A 21,830-nucleotide genomic window follows, 5' to 3' on the forward strand; every position below is an offset into this window, starting at 1 on the left:
CTCCCCCCTGTGGCCACACGAGGCAGCTGCAGCTGTGAGTGGTTGAGTGATGATTGCTGGAAGAACTTTCCAGATTCCTGTGTAACGTCGTTTCACTGAGGAAAGAGAAGGGACTGATGACAGAAGTCCTCCTGGTACGTGGTCTGAAGGGGGCGCTGGTGGGCGAGAGCAGCGCTGTGATGCAGAACCTCTTCTCTCAGGGTCTGAATGTCTAAACTGGGCCGGTCATTTTCCTGGTGCTGGTTTAGAGACTCGTGACATCGTCCACTGCGACGAATGAACCTAAATAAAGAAAAATAGAAACTGAAGTTTGAAAACCAATCACTCCCACACACACACACACACACACACACTCACTCTCCCACACCAAAGTCCACAGAGAAAATCACACAAGCTGCCTTGTGTGGTCACTTTGTGTCACTGAGGTGAATCTGAATAAGGATTTTAAATGCCTAATTGTTTCACATGTTCTTACCCACAATCCTTGGAGGGGATTGTGTGGACTCTTCCTAGCTGTCCCGGGTATAATCCGTGTGCATCTCTGCCCGGACGTGACGTTCTGTTGAGACAAAAAAAAGGCCTAAAACTTTCCTCTGAATTTTCAGATGATGAAGCAAACATCAAATTTACTTTGCCGTCACAATAAATTAAATATATAGCAGCTGTTCTTCTTCTTCTTCTTCTTCTTCTTCTTCTTCTTCTTCTTCTTCTTGCCTCCATGTTTGCTCACCTTGCCGTGGACCTATTCAGTTCCTCCAGGTCCCTGGACTCTCTGAACTCATGCAGCCTCACAGCAACACCAGAACCAGCCATCACTGAGTGCTTAAGTCCAAGTCACAGCAAGACCAGGTCCAGACCAGGTCCAGACTAGGTCCAGTATCTGCAAATAACTCTCTGCTGACCTGGAGTCTGTTTAGAAAAGGTAACCTGAAACTTCACTGCGGTCCAATTTGACCCTGATATACAATATATATGTCTCCGTCCGTCTGTCTCTCCCTGTCTGTCTGTCCGTCTCTCTCTCTGTCTGTCTGTCTGTCTGTCTCTCTCTCTGTCTGTCTGTCTGTCTGTCTGTCTGTCCGTCTGTGATGTGATCAGAGAAACATGACACTGGACTCGTGTGTTGACAGAGAGAAAACTGACACCAGCAACGTTGACGCCATGAAATGCAAAATTGATGTGATGGTTTCGTTTTATTTCTGGTGTGATGTGTGACTTAAAGACTTTTACAGCTTCCATGGTGAAACGTCACCACATCAGAGTAATCTGAGGGATATTAACTGCATCAAAGTAAATAGAACTGGAAAAATGTACAGAGAAATACAATAACACAGCATTTGTAAATTACTCGAATATATGTATATGTGAAACCTTTAAGACTTTTAAGAACACGTTCATGTCTGGTCCTCTGCTGCCTCGTGTGATCACTTTGTGTCACTGATGTTAATCCTAATGCAGAATTTCCAATGCCGAAGATAATAATAAATGTCGAAAATAACTAATTAGAACTTAGTGATGGAGGCAGCAGTGGATCAACAACTCCTGTGTGTGTGATCCACTGCTGCCTCCATCACTGATCAAATGTCTTATTTTGCGACTTTGGCATTGGAAATTCTGCATTAGGATTAACATCAGTGACACAAAGTGACCACACGAGGGAGCAGAGGACCAGCAGCTCCTGTGTCCCTGCAGCTAAAATCACTGATTTTCTCTTTGGACTTTGGTGTGGGAGAGTGAGTGGTTTACAAACTTCAGTTTCCTGTTGATAAAAATGACTCCATCTCTTTAAAAACATTTATATTTTGCATCATTTGACATTTTCTTTATTGTTTTGCTCAAAAAATAAATTGATTTGAAACTGTTTATTTAACAGATTTTTTGTGTGAGCGTGTGTGCGCTTGTGTGTGTGTGTGTGCATGTGTGTGTGTGTGTGTGTGAGTGCGGGTATTACTAATGTTGTGGGGACCTAAACCTGTTTACACAGTCACATTATGGGGACTTGTCTTCCTTGTAGGGACAAAAATCAAGTCCCCATAACGTAAATGACTAGATTTTAAGGTGAAGATATGTTTTAAGGTAAGTTTGAGGTTAGGATTAGTATTAGGATTAGGCCAGTAGTAATTGTGGTTAAGGTTAGAGTAAGTCTCCAGGAAATGAATGTAAATCAATGCAATGTCCCCTCAAGTCATGAATGTCCAACATGCCTGTGTGTGTGTGTGTGTGTGTGCGTGTCTGTATATGTGTGTGTGTGTGTGTGTGTGTGTGTGTGTGTGTGTGTGAGCAGCCAGACTGGGACCAGTATCCTCAAACAAAGCATCCATTCACAGGAAGCCTGAGGAAGGAGGGGGAGGAGGGGGGGAGGGATGGAGGTTGGGGATATATATTATTTTGGCAAGCCAAAATATAAAGTGTATAAATGTCCATGTTCTGATGTTTGGAGACAGACTAATATCAGCTGTGATGAGATGATATTATATTTAATATGAAGAGAGAGACAGACATACAGACAGAGAGACAGACAGAGTGAGAGAGAGAGAGAGACAGACAGAGAGGGACAGAGAGAGAGAGGCAGACAGACAGAGAGAGAGAGAGAGAGAGAGAGAAAGGCAGAGACAGACAGAGAGACAGCGAGACAGCGAGAGACAGAGAGAGAGAGACAATAAAAGCCCTGGATGCCATGAGGAGAGAGATGCTGCGTTCAGGTGCTCCCTCAAAAGTCCTGCTTCCCCAGTGCTGTTTGGAGTCTGAACATTTTTTTATTATTTACATTCAGCTGAAACAGAATGCAAGTATTATAATTATTTATATACGTTTATATATATGTATATATATACACATATATACATATATATACACATATACACGTATATATATACAGATATATGTATATATATACGTATACACGTATATATGTATATAAACATGGATTTATATACATATACACGTATATATATGTATACCGATGATGAACAGGGAGTGACGTCACCTCTGAATTCACTGAGTTCCAATTTCCAACTTTCTCCAAGAAAATTATTTATTTTAAAGCAAACACAATCCAGTCTGTTCCTATTCAACTTTCAGTTCTGAGAGATTAAACTCTGACTTTTCTTCTCAAAATTTACTTTTGACTTTCATCTCTCAGAATTCTGACTTTAATCTCTCAGAATTCTGAAATCTCTCAGAATTCTGAAATCTCTCGGAATTCTGACTTTAATCTCTCGGAATCCTGTCTGTAATATCTCACAATTCTGACTTTAATCTCTCAGAATTCTGACTTTAATCTCTCAGAATTCCGACTGTAATCTCTCACAATTCTGACTCTAATCTCAGAATTTTTCTTAGAATTCTGACTTTATTTTCTCATAATTCTGACTTTTTTATATGACATTTTTGTTGTGGATAATGCCACTGTAACGTTATTGTATTATTATTAGTTATATTTGACACAGCATTATTTTGGCACAAAGTGAAGTGAGCCCTGAAAGCATCTCCCGAGTACTGAGATTTCCGGCCGCCCTTGAACGCCTCCTCCCGGTCGGATCCGGCTGAACGTGACGCGTCGAGTTGAAGCCGCGCGAGCGACAGAGAGAGGGAGAGACGGAGCGAGGTTTCCTGGCGGAGCTGCGGAGGAAGCAGAGCGGGAGCTGCGTGACTGTCTGCCGCCGCAGTCCCTGTCCGCCCGTCTGAGGGGGTAGACTCTCTCTCGAAAAGCAGCCGCCTGTGTTTTCAGCTTCCGCGGGCTTCGGCAGCGATGGACGCGTCGCTGTCCTCGTCCCGTTTTCGCCGCTGACTGAGACCGACGGATGCTTCAGTGCCCGTAGAGGAGGAGGGGAGGAGGAGGAGGAGGAGAGGAGGAGGAGGAGGAGGGGGAGAGGGCATCCCTGTCATTCTCCCACTGCCAGGTAGAATAATAATAATGTGTGTTTGCTGGGTGTGGGGGTGGGTTGATGGGGTGAGAGGGGGGTGCACCGCGGCCGGGGTCGTCGGTTTTTGGGGTGGGAGCGGAGGTTAGCACGCTAGGTAGTTTGCTAGTTAGCTAGCTATCCGCGGTTAGCGCCGCCGCCGCTGCTGTTTCGTCATCCGCCTGTGAGGGGTGTGATGCCGGGGTGATGCTGCCGCCGCTGCCAGAGGGAGGATGAGGGAGAGAAGGGCAGAGAGAGGACCGGTCATGGTGAACAGTACCGTGTGCTTGGCCTCGGCCCCCGTCTCTTTGATGAACGACACCCCCATCCTCCCCCGATTTCCCCCCACCACCGCCATTTCCCCCCTCCTCCTCCTCCTTCAAAAACACAGCAGTGTCGCTTTTTACTCCCCGTGTGGAATAAATAAAACCACCGGGGAACGTAAACAGCCTCCGCCGTGCAGCCTGTGATGCTAACCCGCCTCCGGGCCGGACTTCCATCCATGTCCCCATCCGTCCATCTAGCCAGCTAGCCGGCTAACATTAGCCCTAGCATCACCATCACCAGCAGCAGCAGCACCACCCTCCTCTGCTAGCATCCCCGGCTCCTCCGGCTCCTCCAGCCCCGGCCTGACTTCAGCACACAGCAGTGTCCCTGACCCTCACACACCCGCTGGTCTGGTACACGGTTCTCGTCGGTACCTTATATTACATTTACACAAACGATATAAAGAACAGAACGGAGCCGCCACCGCCGAGCGGATGTTGTTATGTAACAGAAAATGACACCAACACGCCCTTGAAACAAAAGCTGTTGTCTCGGTGTATGTGTTTGTTTGTGTGCGGTGCCGGAGCCACATCTCTGCCGGGTGCCGTGCTCCCGGTGTTGGCCTGTCAGGGAAGGGACGATTTGCACCGTAAAAAAAAAAAATAAAATAAAACCCAAACCAAAACAAACAAAATGATTCTGGTGAAAATCGTTTCACTGTTGTCACCAACACACAGTCTGGGTGATTTATCTCCTGATTAGCCAGTAGGGGGGGCCTCTAATGTCATGCTAGGGTGTCGTTATCTATCCTGATCTTATTAACGATTCTTATTTTTTCACTTTAAAATTCTCAGTAAAAACATTGTTATTCACATGTTTTATGTTTTCAACCGGTATCCAATCAAACCCGGGTCTTTTATACGCTGCGTTCCATTTACACCGGAAGTCGGAATAGTTTGGAGTGATGTCATGTGTCACAAGCTGACTGTGGTTTGAATTGAAGTGTTCTTTCCAGTCATGCTCAGGTAACACAGGCTCTGTGTTGTGTATATTTCTTAACACCGCGCAGACGAGAGCATGGATACCTGACCCGAGTCTGTCCGGACCCGTGTTCTGCGGCATTACCCGTGTTCTGGAACTGTGGAAAAATGAGTTTAGATCAATTTGGGTCCAGTTCAACATACAGTAAACATGCAACAGTAGTTCAATTCCCACTGACTGTGTGTTCATCCCACTAGAAGCACAAGCAATTCAATATTGTTCACACGGGTTTTAAAGACATATTTTTGTTGGATTTCAACTATAATTTGATTTATTTTTGTCTGACGTCATATAAAAGTGCTGAGGTGGATACACCTCCATTTTTCCTGCATCTCTAGTCGTGTTTTCACCGAGTGGAGCGGTTTGGTTTCGTACTACTAGTACTAGAGCTACAACTAATGATTATTTTCACAGTAGATTATGTTCTTGATTACCTCGAGGACTTGTTTGTTCTCTAATGTCAGAAAATGTTGATCAGTGTTTGTTAAAGCTGGAAATGATGATGTTTCTCAAATGTCTTGTTTTTGTCCACAAACCAAAAATGATTCCGTTTGAGTGATTTCTTTATTATTATGTGGAGCAAAGAAACCAGAGAATGTTCACACTAACAGAACTGGGTGTTTGTCTGGTACGGTTTTGGAATGAACAACAACAAACAAGTACCTTAAATTTATACTTTTATAGTAAATGTACAAGTATCTTAACCAGAAATTGACTTTGGTAGAAGTTGAAGTCACTTTTTTATCATATTATTTAAGTAAAAGTTTTAAAGTTCATGACATTTACTGTACTTAAGTATCATTTGTCATTTTCTGTTATAAATGGTGGATCAGTGGTAGGGCGAGTTGTCTCACAACTGCAAACTCCTGGCTCTGCTCGTCTATATGTGTCCCATGTTGCAGCGTGTGAATGTGTACGAAAGATGTGTGAATGGGTGAAATCTGTAGTGTCAAAGCAGCTCATCATAAAGCTCTATATAAATACAGACCATAATAGCAACTCTTCTTCTTCTGATTTGATTTAGTAGCAACAAGTAACAAAGAGAGTTAAAGGATCGATGACCACATGATGACCGCTGCTTTTCACTATTCACTCGTTCACACCTGTCTGTCCATTTCACTCTGCTATCCCAAGGAATGGAACTGTTGTGGCTGGTTAGTTTGGTTCTATTCCTAATGTAATGCGAAAACAAACAGAAAAACCTGTACCGTACTGAACCAAAACAGAACCACTCCACTTGGTGGAAACACGCCTTCCTTCGTCACCAAAGAAAGTCACGCAGATCGTTGGTTTGTGGTCGTACACACACACACACACACATACACACACATACACGTGGAGCGTCGCCTCAGACGGTCAAATAATGACCCAGGGTCTTCAGAGGAATGTGATGGCGTCTGTTTATCTGTAACATGTTAGAGTGATGGATGTGAGAGACGTGAACATGCTGCTGCTGCTGCAATAATCAGCTTCACTGAGATGGAGAGAGGAAATAAATCAGGTTTTTACCGCCCAACAGGAGCAAGAGGGGCAAACATGACCAAGTGTCTGTTTGTATGACATATGAAGAGTTCATATACTCGAAACGTATGATAATTAGTCGATTAATCGATTACTGTGTTTTATTTTAAATCATTAAAAGAGGGTTTTCAGCTTCTGAATTGTGAATATTTTTGTGGTTTCTTTGCTCCACATCACAAAGAAATCATTCAAACTGGATCATTTCCGGGTTTGACCATCATTTTTCAACACTTTCCAAACGACTCATCGATTCATGGAGAGAACGATTGTTGGATGAATTGATAATGGAAACAATGGTCTGCTGAAGCCCCAGAGCTGATAGACTTGACATTAACACTGTTTTTGAATGTAAAATTGACTCTACAGCTTTATAAGGATACATCTAAAGCTGACATTGACCATTAAATACATTCATTTAAATACATTATTCCACATGTTGAAAGTGTCTCATGGATCAAAAAATAAACTGTGACGTCGCTATGAGGTCGGACAAAATCACACACTCTTCCTGGCATCTGTGCACAATGACATCACTACGGAGTCAGCCAATCAGACACCGTCGACACCTTACCGAGGGCAGCCAATCGTTTGTTTACTTTAAAGTAAAAGTACTGGACTTTTGTCTGGGAGAAGAAAAGAGGCCCACAGGTGAGGAAAGAAGGAAGGAAGGAAAGCAGGATAGGAGGTAAATGTGATGTAGAAGTGAAACAGTCAAGGAAAGAAGGAAGAGTGGGTGAGACAAAGGGAACAACAAGGGGATAGAAGGACAGGAAAATAAGGGAAAAAGGAGGGATGGAGGGGGGAGAAAAAGTTGGAAACAGGGTGAGAAAGGAGGATGGAAAGAAGGAGGTAAAAGTGATGTAGAAGTGAATCAGTCAGGGAGAAGGAAGGAAGAGGGGATGAGACAAAGGGGACAACGAGGGGATAGACAAGGACCAAGTCAATGAAGGAGGGATAGAAGGTTGTGAGGAAGGAGGAAGCAAGGGAAGGAGAAGAGGACTCCCTTGTAAGTCGCTTTGGATAAAAGCATCTGCTAAATGACATGTAATGTAATGAGTCGGGTCTCTGGTGGAAGAGAGAGATGAGGAGATTGTTGGAGTTCTGGTGAAAGAAGGAAGGAGCGGAAGTTTAGAGAAATGTAGGTCAACCACTAAATAAGGAAAGGAAGGATGAAGAAGGAAAGATGGAGGGAGAGGATGAGAAGAGTGTGAGGAGGGAAGGAAAGGCAGGCATTGGTCAGTGAAGGAGGGATGGCACTAAGGAATGCCACTAAATGATGAAGGAGAGATAGAAGGAAGGAGGTCTACAAAAAGGGAAGGTGAGGGAGAGAAGAAGGGAAGAATAGAAGGAGTTAAGGAGGCAGGAAGTGCTGAGTCGGTGAACAATGAGTGTTGAACTGCTGTGTGTGTGTGTGTGTGTGTTTCCTTCCAGGCTAACTCACGACCGGAGCGCCTGATCACAGGAGGAGGAGAAGTTTGAAAGGACAAGGGCGTGAGGAACAACCTGTGAAACAGAGAGAGGGAGCGCAGGGGGGAGGAAAGAGAGAGAACAGTCAAGTTTGGGATGAGAGGAGGGAAGAGAACGTGAAGAGAGAGATAGAGAGGGGAACAGATCTGAGGTCAGGAGAGAGAGAGAGAGAGAGCAGGCGCAGGTAGGCCGGCGGTCGAGCGGTCAGACGGACCCGCTGATCCACGGGGGAGGAGACGTCACCATGAGCGACCAGAACGTTGTCAAGGAAGGATGGGTCCAGAAGAGAGGTGAGGACAGAACACACCTGTCTCACCCACCTGTATCTGTCTGACTCACCTGTATCCATCTGACCCACCTGTACCTGTCTGACTCACCTGTACCTGTCTGACCCACCTGTACCTGTCTGACCGATCCAGAACCCTCGGTACCAAAGTTCTGACAGGAAAAATGTGTTTATTTTTGAGTTTTCTATGCACATAAACAAACACAGGGTTCCCACAGGTCCTTGGAAACCTTAAACTAATTTGTGGATAATAAAAAAAGAAGAAGAAGATTTCAAGGCCCTTGAACTTTTTTTAAAATCGCCCTAAATGGACATGGGTCATTGAAAGTGCTTGAATTTTGTGCTAGGAGAAGTTAAGTTGATATTTAGGTAAATGTCTCCTGCCACCGATGTGCCCTTCAGGCCTCTCATGGGTCATTGACATCCTTTTCAAGGCCCTTTAAGGTCTTTTAAATTTCACCCCGAAATAGACGTGGGTCATTGAAAGTGCTTGAACTTTATACAAACCCATCAGGATTCCCACGAGTCCTTGAAATCCTTGAAGGTTTTTCATGGATCCTTGAAATCCTTGAATGTTTTGTGATTTGAAAAAGACAAGGCCCTTTAAAGTAAGAAAAAAGTTAAGAAAAAAAAAATAGACATAGCATTGAAAGACGTTCACTTAGGTGAATGTCTCCCACCACCAATGTGCTCTTCAGGGTTCTCACAAGTCCTTGAAATCCTTGAATATTTTTGAACCCAAATTCAAGGCCCTTGAAAGTTTTTTTTTTTTTTAAAACTCACTAATAGGAGTTCTCATGAAAAGTTTCCAATGTGGAATATTTCCAAAAAGTTGCTTTGATCCTTGTGTGGCTGAAGGTATATTTACGTTGCTTTTAGAACATATTTAGGACATAGAGTATATTTAGAACATATTTAGAGTATATTTAGAATATATTTAGAATATATTTAAAACATATTTAGAATATATTTAGAGTATATTTAGAACATATTTAGAACATATTTAGAGTATATTTAGAACATATTTAGAGTATATTTAGAACATATTTAGAGTATATTTAGAACATATTTAGAATATATTTAGAGTATATTTAGAACATATTTAGAGTATATTTAGAATATATTTAAAACATATTTAGAATATATTTAGAACATATTTAGAATATATTTAGAGTATATTTAGAACATATTTAGAACATATTTAGAGTATATTTAGAACATATTTAGAATATATTTAGAGTATATTTAGAACATATTTAGAATATATTTAGAGTATGTTTAGAACATATTTAGTGTATATCTTGTGGTTTTTTGTGTTTGTCTCAGTGTGGACAACGTGGTGTCAAACGTCTGAAGAACAACTTTAAATCGAAACAATGGTTGTTTACCTGCGAGTGGAGAGGGACGACTGTGGCGCTGCAGCTCAGTCTGAGCCACACTTGGCTGCTGTGTTGTTTCCCACACTGCTTTTCTCTGTGCGTGTGTGTGTGTGTGTGGTTGGCTGGCAGACAGGGGGAAGTTTTCTCTGTGGCACTATGAGAGGATGACCTAACACTCTGGTTCCTTCCTCTTCAGCCTCCCTGAATTGTTTATCGCACCTCCATGTGCTGTTATAATCCAGGCCTTGGTTAAATTGCCACCTCTCTCTTGTGCTGTTGTTGACTATGTGTTGTTTGCAGTGCAGAAAACGACCTCATTCAGGTTCAATGTGTTTGATTTTTAGTTGTGTGTTATTGATTAGAAATCAAATGAAATGAACCTCAGTTAAAGTCTACGATCTCTACGTCACATGTTCACGTCTTTATCTCACTGTGAGACAGACTTTTCCAACAGGAAAGTCAGATATTTTAACATCACACACACAGGAGTTGTTGATCCACTGCTGCCTCCATCACTAAGTTCAAATGTCTTGTTTTAATGAATTCAGTGTTTAAAATCCTTTGTTCAGATTTACCTCAGTGACACAAAGTGACCACACGAGGCAGCAGAGGACCAACAGCAGTCCACGCCAGCTAAAATCATTGATTTTCTCTCTGGACTTTGGTCCAGAGTGGAGCAAAGTCCAGAGCGGAGTGAGTGGTTTACAAACTTGTTGATAGAATAATAATGATAACTTTGTCGTCCCCTGACAGGTGAGTACATCAAGAACTGGCGACCACGTTACTTCCTGCTGAAAACAGACGGCTCCTTTATCGGATACAAGGACAAACCACAGGACTCGGACCTGGCCTACCCACTCAATAACTTCTCTGTAGCAAGTAAGACACCGCACGCCATGTTATGACACTGCTGAACAATTCAATTCAATTTTATTTGTATAGCACCAAATCACAACATACATGATCTCAGGTCTGTACATAGACAACATCATGGAGCAGAGAAACACAACAGTTCACACAATGAACAAACACTAGGCATCAGTGGAGAGAAAACAGAAGAAGAAGATGAAATCTCTGACAGAACCAGACTCACAGATCTGCCTTGACCGGTTGGGGTGAAAGAAAAAATGGGGGACAGAGTAGAGGAGGGGCAGAGAAAGGACAAGAGGAAGATGAGGTAGGGACAGAAGTATCTGTATGACACCGCTAAACACACGTCATGACACTGCTAAACACACATCATGACATGCTAAACACACGTCATGATACACTAAACACACGTCATGATACGCTAAACACACGTCAGGACACGTAAAACACACGTCATGACACGCTAAACACACGTCATGACACTGCTAAACACACATCATGACATGCTAAACACACGTCATGATACACTAAACACACGTCATGATACGCTAAACACACGTCAGGACACGTAAAACACACGTCATGACACGCTAAACACGCGTCATGACACTGCTAAACACGTCATGACGCTACTAAACACACGTCATGACGCTACTAAACACACGTCATGACACGCTAAACACACGTCATGACACTACTAAACACACGTCATGACACGCTAAACACACGTCATGATACGCTAAACACACGTCGGGACACGTTAAACACTCGTCATGACACGCTAAACACACGTCATGATACACTAAACACACGTCATGACGCGCTAAACACACGTCATGACGCGCTAAACACACGTCATGACACGCTAAACACACGTCATGATACACTAAACACACGTCATGACGCGCTAAACCCACGTCATGACACGCTAAACACTCGCCATGACACGCTAAACACACGTCATGACGCGCTAAACACACGTCATGACACTGCTAAACACACGTCATGACGCTACTAAACACACGTCATGACGCTACTAAACACACGTCATGACACGCTAAACACACGTCATGACACGCTAAACACACGCTCAAACAAACAAAAGAAAAATGTCACGTCATCCGCCGCTGTCTGACTTCCAGAATGTCAGCTGATGAAAACGGAGCGACCCAAACCCAACACGTTCATCATCCGCTGTCTGCAGTGGACGACCGTCATCGAGCGGACTTTCCACGTGGACACGCCCGATGAGAGGTGAGCCTTCCTCCTCCTCCTGACTCGGCAGTTACTGACCACAGTCCGATATCACAACCGCTTCCGATACAGATTCTTTGGATTGTGTTACATTTTACATTTTTGTCTTTACAATATATGTACAATCCAGTGGTTTTGACCAGTATCGATACTGTGTGTCATATCGTAGCTACTCATCCCTACTCCAAGTGTCGGTTATTGGCCTCATTAACAAGTCAAAAAATCGGTATCAATATCGGCCTTGGAAAATTGAAAAATTGGATTGGAAAATCCTTGTCTGGGACGGGAAGAGAAGATACTACTTTTTTGTGTCCGATATTGATATTAGTCCAATACATTAATTTTAGTCCATTTATGAATGTATGAAGCTGTTAACAAGTAATTTGTGCTGAGTCATCTCAAAGACTGTCACAAATATTCTTCTCCTATAAAGCAGAAAGAATCCGTCCACAACATGATTCAGCTAAAATGCTTTTGCTGATTTATATCTACATTTTTACACTCTGTGCAGAGTGAAGCATGTGTTATATAGGATTTTTGGATTGTGTCGGGTTTTACATTTTCCTCTTTATGATACGATACCAATACTGGGCCGATACTGACTGATACCGGCTCCCATCCCTACTCTGAAAGCACGACACCTTGGACAGATGGACAAAACAAACACAAACAAACAAGCAAATGTCTTGACTTTGAACGTGTCATGTGACCTGCAGGGACGAGTGGGCGGAGGCCATCCAGATGGTCGCTGAGTCTCTGGCCAAACAGGAGGAGGAGGGAATCCTGTGTAGCCCCACCTCCCAGATTGAGAACGTCAACGAGGAGGAGATGGACACGTCCATCGGCCACTACAAACGCAAGGTGATCAACCTCGTTTATAAAAAAGGAACTGCTCGATTCGTGGCTCGGGTCGTCAATATCAGTCGACCTTTACACACGACACCACAACAATCATATTTCAGTGCAACAATAAATAAAATGTACATTATTTGTGAATTTTATTTATTCAGCACAAATTAGAAGAATGACATTGCAGCCTTTAGATCTATCAGCCTTCTCTGTGATCGTGTTGGACACTCACTGTCTCTCTGTGTGTCTCTCTGTGTCTCTCTGTGTCCAGACTATGAATGACTTTGACTACCTGAAGCTTTTGGGCAAAGGCACGTTTGGGAAAGTGATTCTGGTGAGGGAGAAGGCGAGCGGCACCTACTACGCCATGAAGATCCTGAAGAAGGAAGTCATCATCGCCAAGGTCATCATCTTACACACACACTAGGGGTGTAACGGATCAAAAAACTCACGGATCGGATCGTTTCTCGGATCAGAGTCACGGAGCGGATCAATTTTCGGATCAGCAAAAAAAGTCTGTCACAATCTTTTCGCGGGTGCGCGCCGGTGCACCGTCGTAACATGGCTCAAGCACTTTCAGCATGTGTTTAAAGCCCTCGTTCTGCACAAGCCAATATGGCCTCATGTCTGCACCTATAAACACACTGATAGTGTTTGTGATGTCTGATTGTGCAACAAGGGGCTGCTTAAATGCCGCGGTGATAAGCGGTTGTTGAGCAGCCTTCGTTTTCACTCCTGTCAGTCAAACACCGGGATGATGTCGCTTCAAATGCGTGGCCGTGTTTGATGTGTTTCCACTGTCATGTGGCTTTCTTGTGCCACAGTGTCTACACACCGTCATGGTTTTATCCACTAACCTCTTTCCTTCATCATTATATTTGACAGGGAAGCCAAAATGCTCCCATACAGGGGATTTAAATGACGCGGGGCGTTCAAGCTCCTCCGTTCCTCCGCTCGCCATGACCACGCTGTGTGTGGACTGAACATGCGCACAACTTTTTCTTTTCATAAATCAATCCGTGGATCACGTGTGTGCCGAACCGAAGATATTGATCCGAACGGTTCACGGATCAATGATGATTCGTTGCACCACTAACACACACACACACACACACAGACGACAACATAGACACACACACAGGTGTAAATCATGACCTTTGACCCCTGAAATCTTCACATTATCAAATCTGGCCCTTGTTAAAAAAGTTTGGAAAACCAACCTAGTACCTCTTCAATGTGGGCGGAGTCATCGTAGCACGGCTGCGTGGTTTTATACACAACACAAAGAGGTGACACATCTTCTTTTTCTCTTTTCCCTGACTCATTGTGTGTGTGTGCGTCTGTGTGTGTGTGTGTGTGTTTTCTTTTTCTCCGCAGGATGAAGTCGCTCACACGCTCACAGAAAGTCGGGTATTAAAAAACACACGGCATCCATTTCTAACGGTGAGTATCACTGTGTCCACTCAGACTCAACCAATCAATCAGTCAACGATGTGACTCGATTGGTTTGTTGTCTTTCAGTCTCTGAAGTACTCGTTCCAGACCAAGGATCGACTGTGTTTTGTAATGGAGTACGTCAACGGAGGAGAGGTGAGAGGTCACGCTGTTTCTTCACTCTTTAAAGGGACACTTCAGGTTGTTATGTATTTACCGGCCAATGCCTCAAATAAAACGGTATACATATAAAAACTTATTTGGCAATGATTCCTAAGATGTTGTCAAAACCTTATCAAAGTCATTTTAAAATAAAATATGTATATACATATATATACTATATATTTGTATGTATATATGTATAAGTATCTATCTATCTATCTATCTATCTATCTATCTATATATATGTATATATTAGTGCTGCCAGTTAAACACGTTATTAACGGCGTTAACACAAACCCATTTTAACGGCGTCAATTTCTTTATCGCAAGATTAACGTAATTTCGGCCTAGCAAACTTTGTAGACTTTTCACTGGCTGTTGCAACAACTAGTAACGTTAGAAAAACTACAACACCACACCGGATCTAGCTAGACCGGAAACAACACAACAGACACCGGCCCCAGAGTAGTAGGCTAACGTTATGTTTTGAGTGGAGGGCGAGCGCTGTGCAGGCTCTCCGTAGCCTGGATCAGTTCTCGACGCACTCCCCACATCCAAGTAATATCACAGTAACAACACATTAAACTGCGTCTATATATATATATACATGTGTGTGTATATATATATATATATATATATTTATATATATGTGTGTGTGTGTGTGTGTGTGTGTGTGTATATATATATATATGTATACTGTATATATATATATACATATATATATATATATATATATTTATATATATATATATATATATACATAAAAAACTGCAGGGTCACTGGGAAGTGGTCAAAAAAAAGATCACAACCCAGCCCACTTTGGAGTCTCACAAACAAAAGGTTGAATCCACCAAAATATTTAAAGTTTTAAAGGTTGAATCCACAAGTTTTAAAGGTTGAATCCACAAAACTATTTAAAGTTTTAAAGGTTGAATCCACAAAAAATTAAAACTTTTAATGGTTGAATCCACAAGTTTTAAAGGTTGAATCCACCAAAATACTAAACATTTAAACGGTTGAATCCACAAAATACTAAACGTTTAAAAGGTTGAATCCACAAAAATATTAAAACTTTTAAAGGTTGAATCCACCAAAATATTAAAACTTTTAAAGGTTGAATCCACAAAAATATTAAAACTTTTAAAGGTTGAAACCACCAAAATATTAAAACTTTTAAAGGTTGAATTTTCTAGTATTTATATTAGATCCCAATTTGTGTATTGTGTTTATAATTATTCGGGCAGAAGAACACAATCTTACCATTCTGTTAAAGTCTGTTCTCCAAATTTAAGGTAATGTTTATTTAGTGGCATAAATGAAGTGGTTTTAAACAAAGAAAAACTGTTCAAATCTGTTTCCACAGGTTTTTCTTTACTGGTTGGGTTCACGAGTCAATGTAATGGTGTTTTTTTTGTTTTTCTGTGACAGCTGTTTTTCCACTTGTCAAGAGAAAGAGTTTTTTCTGAGGACCGCACTCGTTTCTATGGCGCTGAGATCGTCTCTGCTCTCGACTACCTACATTCAGCCAAAATCGTGTACCGTGATCTGAAGGTAACCGCGCTTACGTTACGTTAAACAACAACAACCATGACGTGTGAAAATGTACGACAACAGTGGAGTTGAGTTTTCTTTGTTTGTTTGTTTGTGTGCGTCCTCTTGTCAGCTGGAGAACCTCATGTTGGACAAAGATGGTCACATCAAGATCACAGACTTTGGTCTGTGCAAAGAAGGCATCACCGACACTGCCACCATGAAGACGTTCTGTGGAACACCCGAGTACCTGGCTCCTGAGGTCAGAGGTCATGACAAACACACACACACACACAAGGTTTCAGGGGTTCCTTTTCAAATGATTCACAAAGAGGAAAAGCAAAGTTTGTCCATCGTCCTAGATTCTGGAATTATAAGTAGATTTTGTAGTTTTAAGTAGAATTTGGGACTTTAAGTAGAGTCGGAATCTTTATTTGGAGAAGACATGTAGATACATCAGCAATCAAGTGCATAAAATACAATAAAAACAAATGTCCTTCCAGTTTTGTTTTGCCCTTCCGGGCGTACAAATCCAGAGAAAGTATATTCATGGATCGAGTGCCCACTCTCCTCTGATAACTGAACAATTTCACTGCATTTGTGAAGCCTGGATACACTTCCAGAAAGCATTTCATCTGGGACAGTCCCAGAAGATATGATAATGGTTAGCAACAGCCACATTGTCTCCAGCATGGCATATATACATATATATATATATATACATATATATATATATATATATATATATATATATATATATATACATATATATATATATATATATGTATATATATATATATAACTACCATAACATGTTCTTCCCGTCCATACTGACTGTATATCCTGAACAAATTGATGTTTTTAACGTTAACATTTAAGTTTTTCTGTGTCCTCAGGTGTTGGAGGACAATGACTATGGACGCGCGGTGGATTGGTGGGGCTTGGGCGTGGTGACATACGAGATGATGTGCGGCCGTCTGCCGTTCTACAACCAGGACCACGAGAAGCTGTTTGAACTCATCCTCATGGAGGAGATCAAGTTCCCACGAACGCTGTCGTCCGACGCCAAGTCGCTGCTGTCGGGGCTGCTCATCAAGGACCCCAACAAACGGTACCCAGACAAAACACACCAAAATGAAACGGACCACTTCTACTGTGTGTGATGAGTTAAGATGAAGGCGGAGTCATCACAGTGCTGCTGTGTGAAACTGTCGTGACGTGGTTTTCTACACGACACAAAGTCACAAACCAGTGACTTGTAAACAGTTGTTTTGGGTGAAAGTAAATCATTAGAATCATTAGAATCAGAATGGTTCAGTCAGTGAAGTGAAATCCCAGTGAACGTGGTGACGATGGTGCGGTTGGACATTGTTGACTCTTCAGTGAAGACGCTCTCTGACCAATCAGAGGGATTATAAGGATTATAAGTAGATTTTGGAATTATAAATAGATTTTGTAATTTTAAGTAGATTTTAGAATTATAAGTAGAATTTGGAATTTTAAGTAGTTTTGGAATTATAAATAGATTTTAGAATTTTAAGTAGATTTTAGAATTATAAGTAGAATTTGGGATTTTAAGTAGATTTTAGAATTATAAGTAGAATTTAGAATTTTAAGTAGATTTTAGAATTATAAGTAGAATTTGAAATTTTAAGTCGATTTTAGAATTATAAGTAGATTTACCAGCTACAATGTGGAACTGATTTTGAATTGCGATAATTTTTGACATGACTTATGATAATTAGATAATTTTTTCGTCATTCTTCTCAGTTTTGTCTTATGGTGTAGAATGGAGACTGAAGTGTTGTTGCTCAGCTCTAGTATCAGCTCTCTCATCCTGAGGCTCCTTACACAACACATTTGTTGTCTACATCCCATAATTCCCCTCGGGAAGAGAAATGAGAAGCCTGATGATGATGATGATGATGATGATGATGATTTATCTGTGAGGTGTTCACTGTCTCGTCAAACTGAACCCTCTCACCCTGCTGAGTTATTTCAGGATCAGTTAGATATTCTGGTCCCATTGATGGAGACTTTTGTGAGAGCAGTGTTTCATGTCTGGCTTCTTCTTCTTCTTCTTCTTCATCATGTCTCTCTCTGTGTGTGTGTGTGTGTGTTGGCAGACTCGGTGGTGGACCAGATGATGCCAAGGAGATCATGCGACACAGTTACTTCAGCGCGGTGGACTGGCAGGACGTCTACGATAAGAAGGTGAGAGCAGACTTCTCTGGTGTCAGGTTTACCTCGTTCTCCTTCTCACATCTCACTGAAAAGTCCAAAAATATCTCGTATCAAAGACTCATGAACACAACACGCGCTTTCTCTTGTTATTATTATTTTATCTGTTCCTGTATCAACGTCTTTGTCCGCAAACTTTAAAACTTTAGCCACTTAACAAAAGCCTCAGCTAATAAAAAATAACGGCTGTGAGCGCCCCCTGCTGCCAGAAACAAGCCTGAGACACAAAAGACTCACAGTGGAAACATCAGTAACATAAGTCATTGATATCTTAAGAACACGTTCATGTCTTTATTTCACTGTGAGACAGACTTTACCAACAGGAAACTGAAGTTTGTAAAGCACTCACTCTCACACACCAAACCTCATAGAGAAACTCAGTGATTTTAACATCACACACACAGGAGTTGTTGATCCACTGCTGCCTCCATCACTAAGTTCTAATGTCTTATTTTGTCACTTAAGTGTGTGAAATCCTTTGTTCAGATTGACCTCAGTGACTCAAAGTGACCACACGAGGCAGCAGAGGACCAGCAGCTCCTGTGTCCCTGCAGCTAAAATCACTGATTATCTCTGTGGGGTTTGGTGTGGGAGAGTGAGTGGTTTACAAACATCTGTCAGACAGTGAGATAAAGACGTGAACGTGTTGTTAAAGACATCGTAGAGTTAAACTGATGTAGATTATTTTTGGTGAGTTTCTTTTTAAATCATTAAATCGTTTTTTTTTCCTTGTGTGGAAACTTTCTCTCACACACACGTCATTTACTTCCTGCACCTGTGGCGTGAGACTAACTCACTTCCTGTCTCTGTTCCAGCTGGTCCCACCGTTCCAGCCTCAGGTGAGCTCAGAGACGGACACACGCTACTTTGACGAGGAGTTCACAGCACAGACCATCACCATCACTCCGCCAGAGAAATGTACGTACGCTCCAGAACCCACAGCCATGCAGCAAAGGCTGATGGGAGATGAAGTCAAAGTCTATTTGACGACAAACGTTCAGAGTTCAAACCTGACGAATTTTAGACACCATGGCAACGTCTAAATACCCGTTCACACTTATTTTAGTGCAAATTGTGTGTGTTATCGAGCATGTTTAGGTGTAAACATCACGACAAAAGAATTATAACAAAAATATTCTGCTACCGTATAAATATACAGGTTATATTAAAACATGTCGGTATCATATTAACATTAAAAAAACATTGTTTTGGTCACAAACATTTGTGTTCCGGTAACGTTGAGTTATTTTTGTATTATGTCGCATGTTTTTCGTAAATTTTGGTAAAAAGTATGTTTTTTATAACTTTATAAAAAACATGCTTTACAAAAAGCACGAATATGACAAAAAACAACTGACTTTAATATTATAATATTCGACTTTTTACGAAAAACATGCAAGTAAAATGTTGTCAGTGTTTTGTTTTTTTCGGTAACGTTCCCATAAACTTCATAACATCTTTTTAATGCATGTTTTTTTTTATTCGTAAAACAATTTTTACAAAATGTGTTACGATAAATGTTTGTTAAAAAACAACAATATCGTTTTGTTACCAAGAAGTTTTATGTTGGAGGCGGAGCTTAAATGAAATGATTGACAGGAGGGGGTGGGATGTTTGTGTCACGTGTCAAACACCTTCTGTGTGTCTGTCTCTGCAGACGACGAGGACGGGATGGACGCGGCGGACAACGAGCGAAGGCCTCATTTCCCGCAGTTCTCGTACTCGGCCAGCGGGCGGGAGTGAGCGAGCGAGCGCTCCGGCCCGGCTTGGCTCGGCCCGGCTCGGCCTGGCCCGGCTCGGCTCGGCTCGGCTCGGCCTGGCCCGGCTCGGCCCGGCTGTGTCGTCCCCATTCGTGGCCATTTTGAGGAAAACACGTAGCCATTTTAGGAAGAGAAAAGCGAAGCAGTGTCCCCTCTCTGGTCCTCTCTCTCTCTCTCTGAGACGTTACAGAGGTTTTTGCACAGTGGGATCGACTCACGCCGTCGCCCCACACTAAAAAAAAAGTCTCCTACATTTTCAGTGAATTTACTGCAGAAGGCAATGTTTTTGTTATTTATTCTTTTCTCTGTCAGTATTACGTTGTCGACCCAGGTTTCTTCACCTCTTTCTTCTTCTTCATTTGACTTTTTTGCACTTGGTTTGTAACGAGCCGTTTTAGGGAACAAAAAACCAAAAATGTTGCCTTACCTGTGCAGACGTTTCGTATCATAGTGACAGGGTGATTTTTCCGGGGGGGAGGGGAGGGAGAGAGACGGGGGGGAGGGGGGAGGAGTGAGTGAGGGAGGGGGAGGGGCAGATTTTTCTTTATAAAGAAAGAATAAAGTTCATGGTTCACTCAAAGAAAAACAAACAAAAAAAACTACAAATGATTGAAAATACAACAAAAAAAAACAACAACTCCTACATTCGCCATGGCAACGCACCCCCCCCCCCCCCCTCACCACGGCGATGAGAATCAAAAAGTCATCTTTATATCATTCCGTCTTTTCTTTCCTCTGTGACGACTTTCATTTTCAAACCACTCCTTTTTTCCTCCGGCTTTGAGTTCTTTTATTTTGAAATAGGAAACACTAAACTGCCAGAAACTGCACACGTCACTCAGGAGCCACCGAGCACAACCGCGTTCAAACTCCGTCACCGCAACACACACTCCTGCTTTTCTACAGAGGAACGAGGCTCTGCTCTGACTCCTCATCCTCCTCTTCATCGCAGCTGCAGGACTCGTTTACACAGGGAAACGTGGCTTTTCGTATGTTTCTATCACTCACACACACATCAGACAGAAGTCGGCCATTTTCTGTGAACAGCGTCACTTCCTCTTCCTCTTCTTCCTCTGGTGTTCTGTAGAAAAAGGCTGAGGACAGGTCCACAGATCCACCGCGTCCTCACCGTCTGTCGTCTATTCCAGGCGAGCGTTTAAAGGTACAGTATGTGATTAAGATAAAGTTTGGTTTCGTCACATCAAAACTTGGACTTTGTCGGAAAAAACAAAATTTTTACGCTTTAGACCTTTAATCTGCGAAAAACCTACATATATATATATGTATATATATCTCGTCACCAGGCTTTTGCGTAGTTTGATCAGTTTCGTAAACGTAATGAGAAACGATTGAATCGTGAGATAAAATGCGTCATTTTTTTGGTTTTTTTAAACGTCGCCTCTAAAACTTCGCGGTTTAAAACAAAAAACAGTAGTGTAATATATTTTTCGTGATAAATTTCTGATGATTTTGACTCCGCCTCTGAAATTGACAGAAACTTTTCTGAGTCTGGAAAGTTCGCAAGAAAGAAAGTTGCCAAGATCGTGCGTAGTGTCCGCACAAAGCCTTTTTTTTTTTTTATTAATGCGTGTAACCTGATACGTCACAAGCCGCAATCTCTTTGCTAGCACGTCGCAAGTCTGATCACAACGTGCGACCGGTGTGTTCGTTAGCCGGCAGTCGTGTACAAATTATCGCATATTATCAAGCATGAGATAACGCGGTACGACAAATTGCATGACTTAAAAAGTGTCAGTCGTGAAGAAATGTGCACACGGTGACCAGCAGGTGGCGTCACAGTGGAGGACGAGACGTAAAGACAAGATTAACTGAGATGTGACGTCATAAAATGGCCGACTTTTGATGCTTT

At 42.1% G+C, this 21,830-nt stretch overlaps 1 protein-coding gene and 1 long non-coding RNA gene across 2 annotated transcripts; one reads left to right on the forward strand and one right to left on the reverse strand.

Moving 5' to 3' along the window:
• Positions 1 to 817, reverse strand: LOC131466661 (uncharacterized). The gene is made up of 3 exons (XR_009241444.1): positions 731 to 817; positions 476 to 559; positions 1 to 282 (listed from the first exon to the last, which is right to left on the reverse strand). It is a non-coding gene; the product is annotated as an uncharacterized LOC131466661 (long non-coding RNA).
• A 3,000-nt stretch (positions 818 to 3,817) lies between these two features.
• On the forward strand, positions 3,818 to 20,431 carry akt3b (v-akt murine thymoma viral oncogene homolog 3b). The gene is made up of 14 exons (XM_058640039.1): positions 3,818 to 3,899; positions 8,160 to 8,485; positions 10,614 to 10,739; positions 11,873 to 11,984; positions 12,701 to 12,845; positions 13,105 to 13,236; positions 14,211 to 14,276; positions 14,355 to 14,423; positions 15,858 to 15,980; positions 16,093 to 16,221; positions 16,856 to 17,070; positions 18,086 to 18,173; positions 19,016 to 19,118; positions 19,858 to 20,431. The coding sequence occupies exons 2-14, from the start codon at positions 8,440 to 8,442 to the stop codon at positions 19,941 to 19,943; spliced, it is 1,440 nt and encodes a 479-aa protein (XP_058496022.1). The 5' UTR covers positions 3,818 to 3,899; positions 8,160 to 8,439; the 3' UTR covers positions 19,944 to 20,431.
• Positions 20,432 to 21,830: the final 1,399 nt, after the last annotated feature.

This window comes from Solea solea, chromosome 10 (genome assembly GCF_958295425.1).
Source record: "Solea solea chromosome 10, fSolSol10.1, whole genome shotgun sequence".
Lineage (NCBI taxonomy): Eukaryota > Metazoa > Chordata > Actinopteri > Pleuronectiformes > Soleidae > Solea > Solea solea.

Excerpts from the sequence above, each read along its gene's own strand:
- akt3b (XM_058640039.1), top strand. The coding sequence starts at position 8,440 with ATGAGCGACCAGAACGTTGTCAAGGAAGGATGGGTCCAGAAGAGAG. Across the intron at positions 14,277-14,354 it reads CACGGCATCCATTTCTAACG|TCTCTGAAGTACTCGTTCCA; the intron begins GTGAGTATCACT and ends GTTGTCTTTCAG. Across the intron at positions 15,981-16,092 it reads TCGTGTACCGTGATCTGAAG|CTGGAGAACCTCATGTTGGA; the intron begins GTAACCGCGCTT and ends TCCTCTTGTCAG.